The sequence below is a fragment of the Heloderma suspectum genome, chromosome 13, assembly GCF_057233095.1.
Source record: "Heloderma suspectum isolate Gila_16-S chromosome 13, 16-S_ref, whole genome shotgun sequence".
NCBI classification, from domain to species: domain Eukaryota; kingdom Metazoa; phylum Chordata; class Lepidosauria; order Squamata; family Helodermatidae; genus Heloderma; species Heloderma suspectum.
Genome location: NC_139470.1, coordinates 25,100,043 through 25,121,690, shown reverse-complemented (window position 1 = coordinate 25,121,690; position 21,648 = coordinate 25,100,043). Strand labels below are relative to the sequence as shown.

Below are 21,648 nucleotides of genomic sequence, written 5' to 3'. Positions count from 1 at the left end.
GGGTTAGCGTGTTGTCTGAACCCAGGACATTTTCCGCAGGATGGCTTGTTAAACATTCAGGGTGGCTTGTAAACCACCTTGAACAACCCAACAACAAACCAAGGTGGTTTGTTCAAGAAAAATAAGCCACACCGCATGGTTAACAAGCCACCCTGCAGAAAATGTTCTGGGTTCAGATAACATGGTTCAACAAACAACCCATGGTTCAACAACAACCCACATTCAACCACTGAGTGTGGGTTAGCGTTTTGTGACCCCCAGTCACTGTATGGGAGTCAATTGTGGTTACTCAGTGGAAAAGAAACTGCCCTCTGTACATTCTCAGAAGTATTGCCTTATTACTTCACATGCTGCTTTATTATTTCACATTACTTTACCTGAACCTGCCCAGGTTTTAAGATCTGTGGGGAGGTCTTCTCTTTGTCCATCAGAGATTTGGTGGGGACACGAGAGAGGGCGTTCTCAGTGGCGGTTCCCAGACTTTGAACCCCCCCCCCCCCCGAGGGAGGCTAGGTTGGCCCCCTCTCTGCTGTCCTTCCCTGGCTGGCAAGGATGTTTTTATTTAGGCAGGCTGTTAGCATGTATGCTGGTCTTTTGCAGAAGGGGTTTAATTGGTTAGTGCAGATATTGTTGTGTTTTTTATTCATTTTTTATGTTATGTTATGTTTAATTTGATTTTGTTTTTAATCTGTATTTTGTTGTTAGCCACATTGAGTGCCGGGGGGCGGGGCGGGGCAGAAAGGCGGAATAGAAATAAATAAATGAGAGAATAAAATAATGTTCCAAAGGTCGAATTCAGAATTGGTTCTGGGTTTTAAGCCACAGCTCAGATTCATCCCCAAAGGCTGGTCTCCCAAGTGTTAAGGCTAGCCCAGACCAATGGACCCTGCTGGGTGGTGTGCGTGCACTCTGTTGTTTATAAAGCATGAACAAGGACTAAACTGCACATTATGTGTTCCATGTAACTTCCTCCTGACTGTTGAATGAAAACAGCTGGTGGAGGTTGCAGCCAGAAGCAAGGGAAGGGAGTGCTCAATCTTTTCCCTGCTTGCTGTATCCCTCCCCGCCCCCCTCAAATTACCCTTCCCTCCCTAAGCTGCTTTTCTCCCCACTGGGGAAAAGATGTTGGGGAGGGGTCTAGCAGCTTGGAGATTATTTTGAGAGGAAAAAGGACTGACAGGAAAAGGATTGAGAACCTGCTCACCCTTCCTTGGTTTCTGATTGCTGTCCTCAGGGGTTTCTTTCCATTAAAAAAATGCTGGGACAAACTCCATATAACATACAGCTTGACCCTTGGAAGGTAAGCCAGGAATAGTCACTTCTTCAGCCTTTCTCCTCAGCTTTAATCTCACTAGGTAACCTTAAGCAAGCCAATTATCTTTTGTCCTTCCTCCTCCCCACCACAATCTGCAATAGGGATAATAATATTGACCTACCTTACAAGACAGATTTAAAGATTACTGCGAGAATGTGCTTAACTACAGTACATAGTTCAACTATGGAATTCACTACCACAAGATGTAGTGATGGCCACCAATTTGGATGGCTTTAAAAAGGGCCTGGACAAATTCCTGGAGGAGAAGGCTATCGATGGCTACTCATCCTGATGTCTATATGCTCCCTCCAGTATCAGAGCCACTATGCCTATGTACACCAGTTGCTGGGGGACAAGGGCAGGACAGTGCTGTTACACTCATGTCCTGCTTGTGGATTTCCTGCTGGCAGTTGGTTGGCCACTGTGTGAACATGCTGGACTAGATGGATTTCCTTTTTTGATCTAGCAAGGCTCTTCTTAATATGTATGAAGTGCTTTGAACTTGACAAAAGGAACTATATACATGCTAAGTGTTATTATTGAGCTAAGATCAAGTGTAGCATTATAGTTAATGGATAATCTCATGCCCTGGTTCTCAGATAGAGGTTTCATCTCATGTGCCTTATAAATCTTAATATATTTAAATAAAGCACTGAAATTATTCTTTCTGCAGCCACAGTCTCAATCTCCTGTGTATAGCTCCGGTGCGTCTGTGTCCAGAGAGTGTGTCATCTCTCCTTCTCGTGCAAGTGAAGAGGAACACGTCTACAGGTAACTTACTTTCCCCACCCTTCCTCCTCCTCCCCACCCCAAGAGTCTGAAGCCTATGGTGGGACCAGAAGCTGGTTCTGCTGATGGAAGCTGAAAATATTTGGCAACCTTGTTGATGCCCCTGCCTGTCTCCTTTCAGAGCTGGTTCTTGGGGATCTTTTCCTACCGGATGAATATTATAAACTGCCCAGAGAGCTTTGGCGGTCGGGTGGTATAGAAAAGTAATGTTGTTGTTGTTCAGTCGTTCAGTCATGTCCGACTCTTTGTGACCCCATGGACCATAGCACGCCAGGCCTTCCTGTCCTGCACTCTCTCCCGGATTGTGCTCAAGTCCATATTCATTGCATCGGTGATGCTATCTAGCCAAGAAAAGTAATAAATAATAATAAAATAATAATATTCATGGAATAACATGCATAAATGGGATTTTGAAGTGGTGAAATTCAACTAGTTCTTTTCTAGCATGGCAGCAGATCTCTATTGTTATTTAGTGACCTGACCATTCGTTTTGGGTCTACCTTTGGTCACAGTATGTTGGTTGTGCCTTTGTATCTCCAACTGTAAAGTGGAGATTTTGGCAGCTGTCTTCCTATTGCAAGTTAGTTTAAGAGCTATAGAACCAAAAAGACTTTCTTTTCACCACCAGACACATCCACAGCTGAGTGTCCTTTTGGCTTTGGCCCAGCCGCTTCACTCTTTGTAGCGCTACTTGGAAATTCCCTCTTCTCTTCCCCACCTTCCGACCTGAGGGGCTCATCTTCCGGCGTCTTATCTTTTAGCCTTGTGATACGTTCCGTGGGGTTTTCTTGGCAAGAATACTGGAGTGGGTTGCCATTTCCTTCTCCAGTGGTCCACATTTTGTCAGAACTCTCCACCATGACCTGTCCGTCTTGGGTGGCCCCGCATGGCATAGCTTATGGCTTCACTGAGTTATGCAAGCCCCTTCGCCACAACAAGGCAGTGATCCATGAAGGGGGTCATCAAGAGTACACACCATGAAATGAAGCAGCAATATGTGAAAATATGCAGGAACATTATGGAACATAATGCGGCTCCACGATGGTGGTTATTGTTTATATAGTTCCATCACTGTGCATGGCACTTTAGAGAAAAGCAAAAGAAGTATCAGCAAAAAAAGTATAAACAAAAAAGACAGTCCCTGCCCCAAGAAGCTTGCAGTGAGCTAAGATGCGTGTTTATAAACATGTAAGGGCATGAAATGATTGTGGTTCTCTGATAATTGTTGCTGCTTTTATATAGTGCTGTGTAGTGATTTACAGAGTAACATAAGCCCCCAAAGGGCAGGTCCTTGTAATAAAGTTACAGTATAAAATTTGACAATGTGATGACAGTGAGAGGAAGGAAGGGAAGGACCAACGAGGTTAACCGTGGATGAATTTGAACAAGTGCAGTTGTATGTACTTTGGCATTGATTCACTTGTGCAGTAAAGGCAAGAGAATTAAGGCTATGGTTTAATGTCAGACCTGGCTTCTGCACAACACCACCCACCAAACACATGTTAAAGAAATAGCAAACTTCTTTATTACAGCAGGACACGAACACAGGCACCTCACCCGAGTCCACGGATCAGAGTCCTTTCTGAGTCCAAGTTCAAACAAACTCAGATAATCCAAACAGGAGCCAGAAACAGAGTCTTAAAGTTCAGTGGTATAGTTCAAGACTGGGTCTCAAGGTACAGGATTCAAGGCATGCAGTAGTTCAGGGTTCAAGGGTGGTCTAAGCAAAAGAGTGTCCGTGATACGCACTTGAGAATGGAGGAGTTCCCTGGTGGCCAGATGTGTGTGGGATTCGTGCTTAGCCTCCTGACTGGACTGGCAGCAAAATGGGGTACTCCACTTTTGTACTTAATGACCCCCTCCTGAACCTGGGCTTAGTGGCCTCAGTCAGAATGTTTCAGGAACCCACAGAGAATAGAGACCGTGACCAGGAACATCCATTGCTTCTGGCCCAAAGTGACTGCAGGGGAGAGGGAATGCTGGAGAAAAAGCAGCTTGTTCTTGTACTGAGAGAAGGGAGGTCATTAAGTACAAAAGTGGAGTACCCCAAAATGGGGAAAGGGGGCGAACACCTGCCCTGAGGGAAAAGGGGCGAACACCTGCCCTGCCAAGGTTGAATGTTGTGCAGCTCTGGAAAACTTGCCCTCCCAGTCCAAATAGGTGCCATAGGTCTGGGAGACATGGAGGCACCCAAGTTATCCCCTTAAAGATTAAGCCTCAGTGACAGCTGCTCCTTCCTGCTCTCTTATACACCGAGTTGGGAATCTGCCCTAGTAGATCCAGGGGCTACCAACAGCTTCATGGATCAGGACTTTGTCAGACAGCACCACATCCCCACATGACAGCCCCTGGACTAGTCAAGGCAATCGACAGGCAGCCTCTGCTCTCAGGGTCAGCGACTCAAATTGCTGCCCCTCTCACCATGGACATTCAAGGACATATCGAGAAGCTCCAATTCTATCTCATGGCAGTGTCTCATTTTCGCTTGTCATGGCTGCTTGGATTTCCCGGGAGCATCTGGTCGTACTCTTCTCATCCCCCTACTGCCAACAACAGTGCTGGCCAAGACAGGCAGTTGCAGTGCTTCAAGCCTAGACCTCCCATCCTTCAGCATCAAATAGGAGTCAGGGGTCTTCAGAAGTCACCCTCCCTTCCAAATACATTTCTTTTCAAGATGTTTTTGAACTGCCTCCACACTGCCCCTATGCCGTATTCCATGTAGGAAGCAGAGCTGGCCACTCTCCTTCTTAGACACAAACTCGAGACTCGGATTTATACTCCCTTCTATATCCCCAGCCAGTGAAGCCCTCTACATCCCCTGCACCTTTGTGAAGAAGAAAAATGGGGAGCTATGTCTTTGCCGTGATTACAGGGCCCTCAATCAAATCACCATTTGCAACAGATGTCTCCTGCCCTTGATCCCTGAACTTTTGGAGTGCCTATGCTCTGTGCCTATGCTCTGCATCTATCATTACCAAGCTGGACCTGATGGAGGTTACAATTCAGTCTGGATCAAGGAGGGAGATGAATGGAAGATGGCCTTTCAGACCCTGAAACAGCGCATGGTTATGCGAGGGTTGTTTGACCCTCGCATAAGCCATCCTTGCCAGGTTCGTACGACACAATAAGCCATGGCAACCACCCATCACAGCTTGAATATTCAAAAGAGGGGCTGGCACACACCGCAACTCACCATGGCTTAAATGAGCCACGGTGGGGTGTGGTGTACACCAGTTGCTGGGGAACATGGGTGGGAGGGTGCTGTTGCGCTCATGCCCTGCTTGTGGGTTCCCATCGACAGCTGGTTGGCCACTGTGTGAACAGAATGCTGGACTAGATGGACCCTTGGTCTGATCCAGCAGGCCTCTTCTTAGTGTGTGAATAGACTGATACCTCAGGTTTCTGTGCTTGGGATGAGAAGGGGCAGATTGCAGTCATTCAAGAGACAAACAACAACAATATTTACATAATGTTAGGATTCTAAGTCATTAGTGATATTAACTAATAACAATTTCAACCATGTACATCAATGTAAACAACCCTAACTCTAAGTCGCAGTTCATAACAAATATAGTGCTGCTGTTAATGGGACATTGGCAGTGGCTTTCACCATTTCTCGGGCTCCTGATGCTGCTTTCTGCTCCTGAGGCACACACTCCTAAATGGTTCACAGGTGATCTGTCCCTTCTCCTCCACTAAACTGCTACTTTTCCTGAGCTTCCTTCTTAGTGCCTCTAAGTCACTCTGCTGCCGCCTCCTCCTCCTTCTTTCTCCTCAGAAGTTCCTTCTGCTTCTTCTCCGACTGTTTTCTTCTCCTCTCCTTCCTCCTCCACAGCACCAACATTCATTTTTTAAAACTCACATCCCATTCTCCCTTCTCTCCTTTCTGTTCCCCTCCCACTTTACACGGCTCACATGCCAAGCCCCTTAGAGTCAGGTCATACCCTTTGGGGGTATGTGCGGAAGAAGGAGCTACAGCAACAGAGGGAAGCCACGTGCATCAGCCTTCGTTGTGGCCAACTCAAGAAACAGCAAATATGATGCAAACGAGCTGTTGGGGTTTATGGCTTTTGCTGGATATAACTTTTACACAGAAGCAAAAAAAAAAAGTTAATGCAAATAACCTTTTAGCAAGAGCATCAGTAATGACATGAATGATCAAATCAACCTGCTTTTATGCTCTGACCTCCAGTTTCCCCAACAAGCAGAAGTCTGCAGAACCATCTCCAACCCTAATGAGCACTTCATTAGGCAATAACCTGTCAGAACTGGACCGACTGCTACTGGAACTAAATGCTGTTCAGCACAACCCCCCTAGTGGCTATCCAGCAGGTAAGAAGGTGGCTCCCACAGTATAGGTCTGTATTAATCAAATAAATTGATTGGGGTGGGGGGAGGGAGGCAAGGAGGAGAGATAGATCCTACCTCTGATCCTGGAGTTCTCGCAAGCCCCATGCACCTGCTACACTTTTTCGTCCCCCAGTGGAATTGTGATGGCTGAGACTGGGACCTGATTTGCAGGTAACAACAGCCCTTTGGTTAAGCAACCATGGGTTGTTGTGCACGAGTGCAAGAGAGAGAGGACACTGCCTCCTTCATGTCCACCACATCTGCTCTTACTACACAACCTGTGATCAGCTCCTTCATAGGTTGTTCAGCGTGACATCCGAATCTGAACTAATGGGCTGTTTAGGGGCCGTTGGCCCATGGTTTGTTGGGTCAGCTGTTGGGTTGTTTACCCCTAAACATCCCAGCGCTACAGGTTTGGACATCACTCAAAAACCTATGAATGAACTAATTGTTGGTTGTAGAATAAAAGCAGAAGTGCCACTTCCCCGGCAGCCCATGGTTTATTTAGGTGATGGGCTGTTGTTATGTGAGAATAGGGCCTGGGATTCCTGCAGACCCTGGATGTGGCGCAGAATGCTGTGAGGCCAGTGGAATGGAGAGAAGAGGCAGAGATGGTGGCTCCCATATGGTCCTTACATTATCTTTTTGAGTAATAGAAGAATAGGAGACTGAAGTGTGCCCTGCTTTGAATATGAAGGAGAGAGGAAATGCCATCTAAAATCTTATTTTTAGATTTTTGCACCCTCTACTGTTGTGAAAAATGCTTAACTGCCTGCCCTTGTTCCTTTGCTTGTAAGATGAAGCCGCAAGGAGCCCCTCATTGCCTAGTGGGGCTGGTTCTCACTATGGCATCTCGGAGAACACTACCTCTTTGAACACACAATCGACAGCCCCAGCAAAAGAGAAGCCCAAGCGGAATGGAGGGCCAAGCATCGAGGACATGTGTCCCAGTGTGGAGAGCCTGTTGGATGAACTGGAGAGCTCTGTGCCCAGTCCAGTGTGAGTAGCAACATGGCCAGTTCTTACTAAAGTGGGGGAATTACTGGTGTCCTGAATCAGAGGTTGTCATCTTGGCTGGTTTTTGCTTCCTCAAAAGTAAAAAAGACCTGCCAAGGAAGAAATGGAAGACTTGGGGCCATGGAGTGGCAGCAGAGGTCTACACATTTTGTCAGGAGGTGCAGAGCTCTAACAAAAAGGAGCAGCAAGGGAGAAAAGATGCAGCTTGAAGAATGGAGGGTGTAACTTTGGGTTTACAGGGGCTTCTATTTCTTCTTTGGCAAGTCATAGTGGGAGTTTACAGGGGCACAGAAAGACACTTGGAAACTGAGAAGGAGAGAGAGAGAGAATGAAGGCATTTAGAAGTCAACAACAAAAGTTTAAATAGATAGTGAGAGGAAAGACGGAGCCAGTGTCAAGAAAAGAGGAGTATTATGATTGTGAAGGTGAGTAGAATGTGTTCAGTAAGCTGAAGAACTGAAAACAGATAAAATAGGTTTGAGAGAAGCTGGAAGACCAAGGACTGTTGCAGTAATGACAGTGAAGGAGAGCAGTAGTTGAATCAGAAGAAAGAAAATATGTTATACATGTTACAACGCTGAAAACAAGAAGGCCTAGTAATTAAGTGAATGTCCAGATGGTACCAGCTTGAGGGCAGAGGGAAAAAAAATGAGGAATATATTAGAGAAGCTGGTATGTGTGTGTGTGTATGTGTAACGGAGAGGGACAGGGACATTTTCTCCTGGTGCCCAAGAGTTAACACAAGCAAATCTCCCAGGAGAGATCAATTCATATCCAGGGCACCACCACTGAGAAGGCCACCTTTGTCATTGTCATCCACCTCACTTTACGGTGGGGCCATCTGGAGGAGGGTCTTGAAAGAAGAGCTTATCGTACAGGCAGGCAGATGTGGGTGCTGGCAATTCCTCAGGTTGCCTGCTCCCAGCTGTTGAAACTAAGCACCAGTGTCTGGAATCAGACTGGGAGCCAATGCAGCAAGCTTTGGCAAGATATGATCCCAGTGCCCAGTCCTAGCAGCCCATCAACTGTGTTTTGGACTAATGTCATTTTCTGAACAGTCTTAAGGGTAGCCCCATGTACAAGTCATTACAGTAGTCTAGACAGGCTATCTCTGTGTCCAGAAGGAGTCACAGCTGACATAGCCTCAGCTGGTGGGAGGCATTCAATGCTATGGAGGCCATTTGTGCCTCCAAGTGAGAAAGACGGGATCAGTGAGCACCCCAAGCTGCAATCTGATAGTTCAAGGGGACTGCAACCCCTTCTAGAACAGGTTGAATTCAACTTGGCTCCAAAAAACCTAGACGATCTCACTCAGTGGTCTCACATGAATGTTCAAAAGTGTGGAAGACAAGATAGAGGCTTGCAGAACTCCATAACTTAAATGTGAAGGAGCCAAGCAGTCATCTCTCAGCACCACCTTCTAGATTCAGCCGTCCAGGCAGAAGTGAACCACTGGAAAGCAGTGCCTGAAATCCCCAAACCTGGCAGCCTATTTTGAAGGAATACTGTGATCGATGATATTGAAAGCCACTGAGAGATCCATGGGAATCAACAATGTTACACTCCCCTCTCCCAGCACAGTCTCTGCCCAAACCAGACCTAAACCCTAATTTGAAATGGATGTAGATAATCAGTCTTATTCAAGAGATCCTGGTGTGGCACAGCAATGACCCACTTGAGCACGAAGGGAATATTAGCAACTGGCCGATAGTTGTTGTGGCTTTCGAGTCCCTGCTTGATGATGGCGGCAAAGAGGAGCAATACATGGGTCAAGCATGCAGGTGGGAGGCCCCACTTGTCCAAGAATCCTGTCTGCTTCCTCAGGCCACAGCAACAGAAATTCATCCTGTAAAACTGGACTAGATGAAGGCGACAGATACATTAATAGACTGAACTGTCCCAAAGTGGTGTTCAGGTCATGACAAATGTGAGTGGATTTATCCTCAAAGCGTCTCTTGTCTTTTCATTAGTCCAGCTATCACCGTGAATCAGGGCGAGATGAGCAGCCCCCAGCGGGTCACCTCCAGCCAGCAACAGACTCGCATATCTGCCTCATCAGCAACAAGAGAACTGGATGAGCTGATGGCTTCCCTTTCGGACTTCAAGGTGCCCAGTTGTTAACATTTTAACCGTTTTCACTTGCTTGTCAGTATGTCCCTTTTCTGTTTTGTTTTTTGCCAAAATTTCCCCCTGCCCTGAAAATATATATATGCTGTTACATTTCTATCCCATCCTTTTTCCCCTTGCAAGGATCCCGAGGTGGCTTACATGGTCCTCCTCCTTGCCATTTTATCTTCACAACAACCCTGTGAGGTAGGCTAGGCTGAGAGTCAGGGACTGGCCCAAAGTCACCTTGTGAGCTTCCTGGCTGAGGGGTGGTGACTAGAAGCCAGATCTCCCGAGTCCCAGTCCAACACTCTAACCACTACACCACACTGGCTTTTAGTATGAAGCCCCATCCCTTCTTTTTCCTTTGGAATTTGTGTGTTGGAGCTGTATCTACGTGGTGCACCTCTGTTACAATCCTGGGTGTTTTGGCGGTTGACGCATTGTTTCCCTATTGACCTCATGGGGCAGGCTTCTTGAGCCACATATGTTGTACCTAGCAACTTGATCCTAGTTGTTTCTACTGATTTAACAATTGGGCTGTCTTCTCAAGAAAAGGAACACACTCTCCAATTACATATGGATACTAGCATACACATCTCATTTTTACCTTAGTAAATATGCAGGAGTGTGCCCCCACAGGATGGGGGGAAAAGATTCCTGTAAGAAATTTGTAAATGGGAAGGTGTCCCAAACCAGAAGAAATATTGTTGGAAATGTATCATTGATAATGGCATTAATGATCCTATTCACAAGGGTGAGGGGTAGATAACAGCCTTTTATATTCATATACTATGGGCACATGACACATAAATATATGAATATCAAACCATGGTCGTGCAGGTGTGTGGGAGCTCAGTATACCATTACGAAGCGTAAATATTCTTTACTATATAAAATCAAGATGACTTGCCCTTGCTTTATGAAATTTGGCATAGAGTTCTCTACATGGCAAGTGCTATAACCTGGCCAGATTTCAGAAAAAGATCTATTTCGAAATGGCTGGGATATAGTCGTTTAAATGGCCTTTGTGGCCTTTTCTGCACACTCAGAACAAACGCCCTAGTTCTGCCCCCACACCCACGCCCCACATTTTTGTTTTTGTTTTTCCTAGTTGAGATTCTGAAAGAACTTCAGGGAAATTGTAGGGGTGTTGCCCTTTCCAGATTTGATGAAAATCCATTATAAAGTTAAGGAGTGTTAAATCTCCATTGTAATCAGTAATTCAAATTACCGTATATGTCATGAAAGATACTTGTGGCTTCTGGACTGGAATGGCTGCTTGCCAAGCTAGACATGGAGGAAGCAGCTTGAGCTGTGTCAGCAGAGATGCATTTGTTAGGAGAGGGGTCCAGGAAGGAAAAAAAAAAAAAGGAAGGGAAAGAAAGAGAAAGAAGGAAGGAGACAGAAATGGAAAGGAAGGAAAGAAACAGGAATCCATCCATGAGTCAGATAGAGAAGGACCTTTGTAATAATAATAAAAGAAATGAATATGAGCAGGCTGCAAAACTAGTATTATAAGGAAGAACCTCTTTCTCATGAGTTTTATTTGGTGTTGTAAAAGAAAAAGCACTATCCCAGGAAGGCAGAAAGGCCAAGAACGTGTCTGTCTGCACAGACTTGACATTAAAGCATAAAAAATAATGCCCCCCTCTACACTAGCTGAAACATGACAAGAAATCAACACCTTCATGTGTTGATTTCTTTTTAATTGCCACATTTGAGCTTCAGCATATCAGTTAAGTAATAAAATAACAAAACACCACCACCAAGGGCTATCAATGGTAGAAGTGGTTACAATTTACAATTGATTACAATTTTACTATCAGAACAGCTTACAATTTAGATATTGGCAAAAGGGAGGGAACAGTTGGAAGGGAGCAGGGAAATGGGGGTGGGATAGAAAGGGCTAAGAATTGAAGCTTCACAGCAAGAATAGATAGAATATTTTACAAGAAAACATTTTAAATAAAACCCTATATTATTCAGCTGCAAAGTTAAAGCAATTAGTCTTGCAATTTCCTTTGTTAATTCAGGCATACCCCCTTTCTTTTCACTTTACATGCTTACCTGTGAGTAAAGCTCACACGCCTCAGTGGGACTTCAGTCAGAGTAGAATTGAACAGAAATACGCTGCAAGATGTACAAAAGCATACACTTCTGTAATGTAACCACTTGAAGCTTTGCGACAGGTCGGTGGGTTGGGGGAGATCCAACAGTTCGCATTGCATTTCAGTTTCAAATGCATGTGAGATGTTGCTGTCCTCTCAGATTTCCAATGAGAATTTAATTTGTTTCAGGTTAATCATAAATAGCAAATAAAAATTATTAAGGCTTGTGTGCAGCCAGATGGATTTCTTTCCTCATTTAATTTCAGTAGTAGACTCATTTTTATTTTTAATGAGTTGTATTATAATATTTTAATATGATATTTCCCCCATTTTCTTATACAATTAAATAATGAATCAGTATTATTTAAGTATAATTGTATTGATTTAAATGTTACATACTAAATATGAATAAATACTAATGATTTAATATCATTTAATACTGACTGAGTAAATAAGCTTTATTGCAATATTAAACCATTAGTATACAGTGTTTAAATATAATGATAACGAAGTATATTTAAATATACTGATCATCAACTGGATAACAATAAAGAGTAATATTGAATATGAAATGTGTGTCAAATTTTAGTTTCCACTATGCATGTAATTCATTTCAGGTTAATCAAATACACTTGGGTTTCTTCGTCCTCTTCCGCTTTCTCTTCTTATTGTAAGCTGAGAGTATTTGTCTCTTTGAATTTGTTAGTCCTTAGTTGTGACTAACAGCCCAACCCTATGCATGTTTAGCTAGAAGTAAATCCCACTGTGTTGAATTCGCCTTACTCCCGCTGAACAAGGCCTTTTGACTGGCACATAAGAACATAAGAAGAGCCCTGCTGGATCTGGCCAAGGGCCCATCTAGTCCAGCATTCTGTTCATACAGTGGCCAGCCAGCTGCCCATGGGTAACCCACAAGCAGGGCATGAGCGCAACAGCACCCTCCCACCCATGTTCCCCAGCAACTGGTGTACAGAGGCTCACTGCCTCTGGTACTGGAGGTAGCACATAGCCATCAAGACTAGTAGCCATTGATAGCCTTTTCCTCCAGGAACATGTCCAACCCCCTTCTAAGCCATCCAAGTTGTTGGCTATTACTACATCCTGTGGTAACGAATTCCATAGTTTAAATATGCGCTGTGTGAAGAAGTCCTTCCTTTTCTCTGTCCTGAATCTCCCACCAATCAGCTTCATAGGATGACCCTGGGTTCTAGTATTTTGAGAGAGGGAGAAAAAGGTCGCCCTATTCCACATTCTCCGCACCATGCAGCATTTTGTAGACCTCTATCATGTCTCCCCTTACCCTCCATTTTTCCAAGGTAAACAATCCCAGCTGTTGTAACCTTCTGTCATCGAGGAAATGCTCCAGCCCCTCGATCATTTTAATTACCCTTTTCTGCACTTTTTCCAGCTCTACGGTATCTTTTTTTAGGTGAGGTGACCAGAACTGTACACAGTATTCCAAGTGTAGTCGCACCATAGATTTGTATAGGGGCAGTATGATATTGGTGGTTTTATTCTCAATTCCTTTTCTAATTATGCCTAACATGGAGTTTGCCTTTTTGCAGCAGTCGCACAGTGGGTTGATACCTTCACTGAGCTGTCCACCACAACCCCAAGATCTCTTTCCTGCTTGGTCACTGCTAGCTCAGATCCCATCAGGCTATACTTGAAGTTGGGATTTTTTTTGCCCCAACATGCATCACTTTACACTAGGTAGCACTAGGAGCCATCCATCTGGAAACATTCTTAGTCTCATGAAATGCAGCCAACCCAGCACTTTTTTCTTAATGACAGATATAACTAAGTTCCACTGATTTCAGTGGGACCTGCTTAGTAAAACCCACTCTGTTCAGTGGAATTTGCTCCCAGATAAATATGTTTAGGAATGCAGCCTAAACTGCAGCTCAGTATCATTCATTGCAACAATACATATATTTAACAAGGCAACAATATCTATATTTAAACTAACTCAGCCGTATTGAACCAGGATGCTGGGATCTGTTCTTCAAGGTTCCTGGCTTTTTCTGAAGGGTAAATCCTTAAAGCATCCACATTTTAACTCCTTCTGAATTACAAGCCGTGGTGCAGCAGCCCAAGAGGAAGGCAGCATAGAGAAGGCTAAAATTTGTGTGTCCCTTCCTGTCCACCCTGCCCCTCCGTGCCATTTTGGGTTCCACAAGGAAAAATTCCTCCTTGGTTCCAATTCGGGCAACCAGCAAAGCCTGCGCTGTCAGGTTAAAGAGTGGGTGGGGCATTTCTTCAGCTGGGCCTAACAAGGCTCCCGTGGAAAGAGAGAGCACCTTGCCCCATTCTGTCTGACACCCAGTTGTTATTGAAGGAATTAATCTTTGTCTGGGCTGAAGTCCTTCTTTTCTTCTGCAGGTTCTTAATTAGCCTTCTGTAGAAGGAATGTTTTTGAATGGAAGGAACACAGACTTGGAGAAACATAGACATGGAGAAAGAGAGACAGAGAAAAAGGAGGGGAAGAGAAAGAAAAAGGAAGGGAGAAAAGGGGAGACAGAAATGGAAAGGAAGGGAAGGGAAGGAAGGAGGAGAGAAAGAAAGGAAGGAGGGAAGGAAGGAAGGAAAAAGAGGAAAGGGAAGGAAGGAAGGAAGGAAGGAAGGAAAAGAAAAAGATGAAGGAAGGAAAAAGGAAGGAAAGAATAGGATGGAAGGCAGGCAGGCAGGGGGAAGGAAAGAGGGAGGAAGGAAGGAAGGAAGGAGGGAGGGAGGGAGGGAGGGAGGGAGGGAGGGAGGGAGGGAGGAAAAAGGATGGAAGAAAGAAAAGGATGGAACAAAAAAGAGTGAAAAAAGGGAAGGAAAGAAAGAAAAAAGGAAGGAAAGAAGTAAAAAGAATGAGAGAGAGGAAGGAAAGAAAAGGGTAGGATAAAGGAAGGAAGGAGAAGAAAAGGAAAGAAAGTGGAAAGGCAGGCAGAAAGAGAGAAGGAAAGACACACAGAGACACACAGAGAAAGAAAGAAAAAAAAGACATAAATGTGGGACAGAAACCACAGATAAAGAAGGAAAGGGAACACATACCCACAGACCTGGCTGGTTGGATGGGTGGGAGACACACACAGACACATGAAGACTGCGAAAGTGAGGAGGAGCAATATTATCTTATCCTTGCTGTCCTTCCTCTTTTTCAAGATTCTAGGCCCCCTCTCTTTGTTTGCCACCCATTCCATGACCTCATGCTGGGAGTATAGGAGTTACTCCAACACATAGTTATCTTGGAGGTTTCCTGTTAGAGAACATTGCTTTCTAAGGACCCAAAGGAAACTGAGTTCTTCTCAAAAGTGTGGCCTTTATAATTAGAGGTTGTAGTATGACCTAGGAGGACATGGGGCATTGTGAGGGTGGCAATGTGGATGAGGGAGGAGAGTATGACAGGAGAGGCTGGAAAATCCTCTGGCCAAGCCTGGGTGTTTGTTGATTTAAGATCATTTATATCCTCCCTTTAAGCTCAAGATGGCTAACAATAAAGTCATAATTTAGAAAAAAAGTTAAAAGACCAATAACAAATACAAAGCAGATATCAACGAGACTGTGCAACAGATAATTAAAATGTCAGTGTCTGCATATACTGTACAGGCTAATGAAAGTGCACCTAAACCAAACTGTTAGAAAATAAAAAGTGATGTGCAGGAATGAAGCAATTCTTGTGGTCACATATGGGCAAAAAATGAGGAAAATCTGGGAGGGATGGGCAGGAGCAAGGAGAAATAGGAAGAAGATGATCAACAATATCTCATCAATGTCTGTTCAAAAGTTAGCCCCACTGATTTCAAAAGGATTTACTCCCAAGTAAGTGTGCACCAGATTGCAGCCTCAGAGGGTTAGGAAGAGGGATATTGGGATAGGTTACAGACCATGTCCTGTCTCATCTGGGAACCTTTGGGCAGATGTTAAAAACTTCCTCTTGCATTGGTAACTTCTGCTTTTTTCCATGATGAAGCAGTTTATGTACCATAGTTAAAATGTTATTAATCAGACTTCTATTATGAATCTTTATTGACTGGGTTAAATACTATCATAGAGGCACCTCCAGGTTTTAAGTCAATTGATAGCTAATAATGTATTTGATTGTGCTAACAGCATCTCTCCAAAAGAGTCTTCGTAGCTCTTCAGATTCACTATATATGATTAAAGTCTGAGTTGTTTATTTGTAATACCAACATTGTGAGTTAGCAGAACCATATTTTCAATTAATTTCAGTGATGTATAATACCAAAACTACCATATCTCATAGAAATGCTCTCTTGATTTAACATCAGACAAATATGTAGAGTCTCCGATTCATAGCCTTGGCCTTTGCTCATCGGTTAGATTTTGCAGATCTTAAGTTTGAGGCAGGTTCGTATAGTCAGTGTTAGGTCACTATTGAAGATCTTTTATCTTAATTACCTGTCATTTATCTCACATTTGGCTACGCTTAAGCTGGTAAGAGGCAGGATTTAATCTTCCTTGGGTTCTAATCATATAATAGATAAGGCGGATCCGGGAAACAATGGTAATGGTTAAACTGACACCCTTTAGAAGATTATGGAAAAAGAGACATTTGTCACTTGGTAAGAATGAAGAGCGTTTATAGTGGATTATAAAACAGTTGAAACAGTGTGTGCCTCTGTAGTGTGGAAAGAATTAATGGTAGGTATGAAATGTGTATCTTGTACAGCTCCCAAGGACCTGCTCTGCATGGCTTACTTTCATCTAACCCTTTGGATATTTTAAAGGGCTGAACAAGTGCTTCCCCTGTAGCAAGATTCTAAGTCCACTACTTTTTCATCCCGGTTTTAATGCCACCACTTCAGGATCAGGTTCAGTGCAAAGGATGCACTAAGATTCACCTCTTGGTCCGCATCAGTACTTTAGCTGTTGATTTTGTTTCCAACATTGAACTTGGTTCTCTCTATTCACTTGGCTGCCAAGTAGCATGCTAGCACTTCTACAATTTGATATTCATTTGACACAGACTCTGGTTGAGAGAAGCCAAGACTAAGTAGTAGTGTTTAAGTGGCAAGGAAAAGGAGATGTGAGGAGGGCAAAGTTCAGATAGCAGTGCGTGGGCAGTATGACACATTTATTTGCTGGTTTAGTCCTTCTCAAACAAATCCTCCCCATGACAGGGAAGAGATCATAAGCTGTAAAGTGCTGATCTTGTTGGGACAAGGGGCAACCAGCCCTGTTCCTTGGCTGTTGAAGCTGCGCTCCTGGCATCGGTATAACTTGATCTCCTCCAGTTCTCTTCTACTGGCATACTAGAATCTGTGGTTTAATCTTACAAGAATGGTTGGTTATGGATGCAGCTGTTTATTTAAAAGTGTTTTTATCCTACTCTTCAGCCAAAAACACTCCAGGAGAGGCTTAAAAACAATCAGTTAAAATACACAATACACAATCCCTACCCGCCAGTTTACATACTAAAAAATCATGACACACAAGGAAAAGGGGATGCATAGGGAAGAGGAAAAAATGAAGCAGCCTTTTAGCAGGGCTGGTGGAATAGGCTCTCATCTCTTTCTTTTACAGCCTGCTGGAATGACTGGTTGTGGTGACAATTGAAGGAGAAGGAGCCTTCATCGGGGAGATCTTTCAGCAGTGCTGATGGAATGGCCCTGTTTCCCCCACTCGTCTCCCTCAGCCTGCCATTCATACACACTGCTTTAAAACAAACAAACAGAATCTAGTGTAAAGTGACCCAAATTATTTATCAAGAAAAGCTGCATTCTTCTCTGCACATAATTTATACAAATTCAGTAAATCTAGTAATCTCCCTTATTGTTGCATAATTGATTCTGCTTCTGTTAGCTATGAGAATGAGAAGGAGCTATTCAAGGCATTGAAGCCACAGGAAATCTTATTAAGCAATCCCTCTGGCTTCTGAGAGTTCACCAGACATTGCCTCGGTACTTGGCAATCCTAAGGGCTAGAAACGTGTGTTGGTGGTGGTGAAATCTATCATTCTCAAGAAGTTGAACTGTACATCTCCAAACCTGTCTTTGTGCTTGTGCAGTTCATGGGAAATGTGCAGTCCTACTTATGGAAAAGTCTGCCACACTGCAGTCAAGATGTTTTGTCAGGTCCTTCCCTGCTTGAGTGAAGGACATTCATACTTCACTCTGTTGAGTTCCTTGCGTGTGCATGTGGATTTTTCAACTGTTGTTCAATTTAAAAAGTGCAGTATCTAGCCCAAATTGCTTTTTCTCTGATTCAGTTACATGGGGACAAATGGGAAGCTGCCACTCAGTCTCCTATCTATCTATCTATCTATCTATCTATCTATCTATCTATCTATTTTCTGTCTGTCTGTCTGTCTGTCTATCTATCTATCTATCTATCTATCTATCTATCTATCGGATTTACAGTATTTTTACCCCGCTTTAGCCAAAAAAGGCTTTTAGAGTGGCTTACAAAGATTATTATGAGACAGTCCCTGCCCTCAGGTTTACAGTCTTAAAGACACAATGCAAAAGGAAAAGGAATTGGAAGGGAGGAGGCAAAAAGGCACCAGATCTTAGTTTCAAAGTTCTTATAGGTATTTGTTCTAGCAGGGAAGGGCGAAACAATCTCCCTGCAGCTGTTCCTTCCCTGGCTGATGTATGGGGCTAGGTTGGCTTCCCCCTTGCCCATGATGTTTTTCCTGGGGGCATGGAGTGCATCCTCCCAGTGGCCCTTGGGTCTCTGGCTGATCGATGAGTCTGGAGTCTGCAGTCCCAGGGAACTATTGCACATTCAACAGGTCTTCACTTTCATTCCTAGCTGAACCAGCAGAGCAGGGTATGAGGTGTGAATAGGGGCTGTTTGAACAAGCTTGTGTCTTCTTTGTCATAGTTATGTCAACTGACTATTGGATTCTGTGCAGATTTCTTGATATAACTGACTGGGTGATCTAGTTCTACAAATTGAGAGAGAGAGAGAGAGAGAGAGAGAGAGAAGAAAAGATGCTTCCTGACTGGCCTACTGTCAGAAATTGTGTTGCACCTTTCCCGGATTCCATCTTGCCTCATGGCGCTTCCCTTCTAACTAACCTGAAAAGCTTTCATTTAGAGCGATTTTATTTTTCTATCACTCCCCCTTCTCTTCTTTCAGTCCTGTTCATACCCTTTCTCCCACCCCATCCTCCTCTTTCCCTCTCCCACATTTCTTTCTCTTTTTGCAGACCAGTTCCACTGTATCACTGACCTCTGAACCCTCCCTGGAGCTACTTCCTGGACCAGTTGGCCCAGATCCAGCCAGTGTGCTTCCTACTATGGCTCTCCTGACTACCCCCAAGCAGCAAATTCCAGGCCATTATGGGGATGTGCCAGACCCCCTGACACCTCTGCCATTGGAGGTACTTCACATTGAAGAGGAGAGCAGCAGTCCTGTCATTGCTGTGCTTCCAGAGCATTCTTCCACCACCTTGCATCATCCTTCAGGACCCTGGACTGAACCACCATATGTAGAGGCCTCAGCCACTCGCACAAGCTCAGGTGCCCCTTCCAGTGGGGCGCTTCTCTCCTTTTCCAAAATGGAGTCATTGTCCATTTGCTCTGACCTAGGAACCCAGAATCAGAGTCTTGCAGAATCAAATGCACCTTGGAGGAAGGAGCAGAGATCTGAAGCCAGGGTTGCTGCAGTTTCTGTCTCAAGCTCCTGTATACGCAGCAGGGCGAGAGTCTCATCACCAAAGGAGCCGGAACAGAGGGCTGCATTGGAGCCAATAGCTGCTGCTCACAAGGAGAATGAGGTCAGTAAGGTTGCTTCAAAAGAGGTGAGCAATTCAGAAGCATCTCCGTTTGAACCAAAATCACCTCCCAAGGGAGACCGTGTTGCACCAACCGTGTACAAACCTGACCTTTTGAGTGTGGATCAGTGGGAGAGATTTCCAGGCACCAAAGGCCAGCAGGGCCATATCCTGCAGCATGATGCTAAGCAGGCTGCTAAAGTCCGAGATCCAACCAGAGCCAGCAGCTGTCCTGACGTCGCTGAGAAAAGGCACGGTCGAGAGAGGACTTCCAGGAAAAACAGTCTTCAGAATGCTCCAACAGGCCAGTGGAAAGAGCCAGTCTCCAGCCTGGCAGCTGTTCCACTGGCTACAGGAAATGCCTGGGAAGAAGAGTTAGACCTGATCCCTACTTGCAGGGTTCCTGTGGAGAGGATTTCTACATCAGGCCAGGCAGGCATCACAATGAAAGTAGAGGGGACTGAGCTCTTGGGATTCTTCTGATGGTGCATTTGGTTCACCTGTGCATGAGCTGTGTGCTTTTGGTCTTCGAATTAAGCTTGTTCTGCATGTTTCTCTGAAGTAGTCTTGATGGCAGCTGCATGAGACTGTGATTTGAGAAACAACTGCTCTAAGTGTTGCGGCAACCCTTTGCACATTGGCCTATGCTTGGCTCCCTTTGGGTTGTGAAAGCGTAACAAGTGCTTGCATTCCTCTTCATAGATGGAAATGAAACAGGGGTGTGACTTGAAAGTGGCTAGCACCGTGTGATTGGAACTGAAGGGTTTTTTTTCCCAAATTGCCATTCATGCTTCCTTGGTTACTCTGTTAGATGTCACCCTGTATTGCCCCTGCAGTAGGCTTCGAACTGTCAGTTTAGAGGTGCCAAGATAGTGCTAAGTCAGATCCACATTTACTTACAAGGAGATACTTTATTGGGCACTTAAGCACACAGGCGTACCCAGTGGTTGGATCAGACAGCTTCTCTGAACCCAGAGCCAAGGGGTAAAACGGGTTTTATACCATACATGTCAGCAGTGGGGCAGCATGACAACAGCAAGCATTAATTAGCGTTCATTCCCAGCATAGACTCTTTCCCAGCACAGACACCTGCGACTTCAAGGCAAACAAGCCTCACTTCCCAGGCGCATACTGATAAGACACTCCACTCGCTAGTGTGGAATGTGCTTGAGGCTGCCCTATCACTCCTTGACTCATCCTGGTAAATCAAGAGGCCTGTTAGGGAAAACAACAGCCTTCTGGACCAAAGTCAGAGAACACTGTGAATCATCTAAGCCTCTCCAAAGCAACTAATAGCTTGGTTCAGGCCTGGAGCTTACACACCCTTAGACACCTCAGTGCTAGATCATTGTTCTGTGCAAGTGGTGTAGTAGGACATGGCCTACGAAAGCTCATTCTACAAAGAATACTAGTTTCCAAGGCCTTTTGTAGTCTTAGTGCTATGGACTACTGCAGCAACACTCCTGCAATCTGTGCATCTGTTGATTCTCACTGAGCTGAGATAGTTCACTTTCCACCTGAGGTTACAGTCCATGATGTATGAAGACACTGCCTTCAGTTGTGATGCCTTTAAAGTTTTTCTGGCACCCGACGAGGTGGCTGCTTGTTGCATTTGGCTTTCTGCAGTCAACTGATTTGCTTTCCATAATTGCTGTGTATTCAGCTGACATAGCTTTTCTGCAGGTTGATCCACTGCCAGGGAATATGTCAAAAAGGATTGTTTTTTGCCTCCCTCCAAGGAAGGAATGGCGTCTGTTTTTCCCACTCATGGCCACTAACCGTTTTGAGCTTGAAGCTAGTGCATCCTGTGCTGTTCAGTTACGGTCGCAGTTTATTGAAACTATCATTTCCCTCCCATTAAGATTAAATCTGTAATCAAGAAAACCAAGGAGACCTCCAACGTGCACCCAATGTGCCGTGATCTCTCGCCAAGACGCAAGCTGGGCCCAGCCATATTTCACAAGACGGTCTCCCAAGACCGCTTAATTGAGGAGCTACAAGACAGGCTGGGCATCAGCAAACCAGAACAGGAGGAATGGAGAGACTCAGACAACTGGCTGACCGAGGGGGTCATCATAATCTCCAGACCACAAAAGAAAGAGCAAGATGGTGGCCAGCAGGTAGAAAAGGTAGACAGTCGCACCATATATATATATATATATATATATATATATATACACACACACACACACACACACACATATATACATACACGCACATCTATATATATT

At 44.5% G+C, this 21,648-nt stretch overlaps 1 protein-coding gene across 1 annotated transcript in view; it reads left to right on the top strand.

The window, feature by feature from the left end:
* Positions 1 to 21,648, top strand: part of PXN (paxillin) — an 89,605-nt gene that overhangs the window by 45,114 nt on the left and 22,843 nt on the right. The window contains exons 3-8 of the mRNA XM_084820504.1: positions 1,989 to 2,086; positions 6,297 to 6,436; positions 7,252 to 7,453; positions 9,442 to 9,577; positions 18,851 to 19,849; positions 21,280 to 21,546. Coding sequence (XP_084676630.1) covers positions 1,989 to 2,086; positions 6,297 to 6,436; positions 7,252 to 7,453; positions 9,442 to 9,577; positions 18,851 to 19,849; positions 21,280 to 21,546 — 1,842 coding nt within the window. The remainder of the gene's footprint in view (positions 1 to 1,988; positions 2,087 to 6,296; positions 6,437 to 7,251; positions 7,454 to 9,441; positions 9,578 to 18,850; positions 19,850 to 21,279; positions 21,547 to 21,648) is intronic.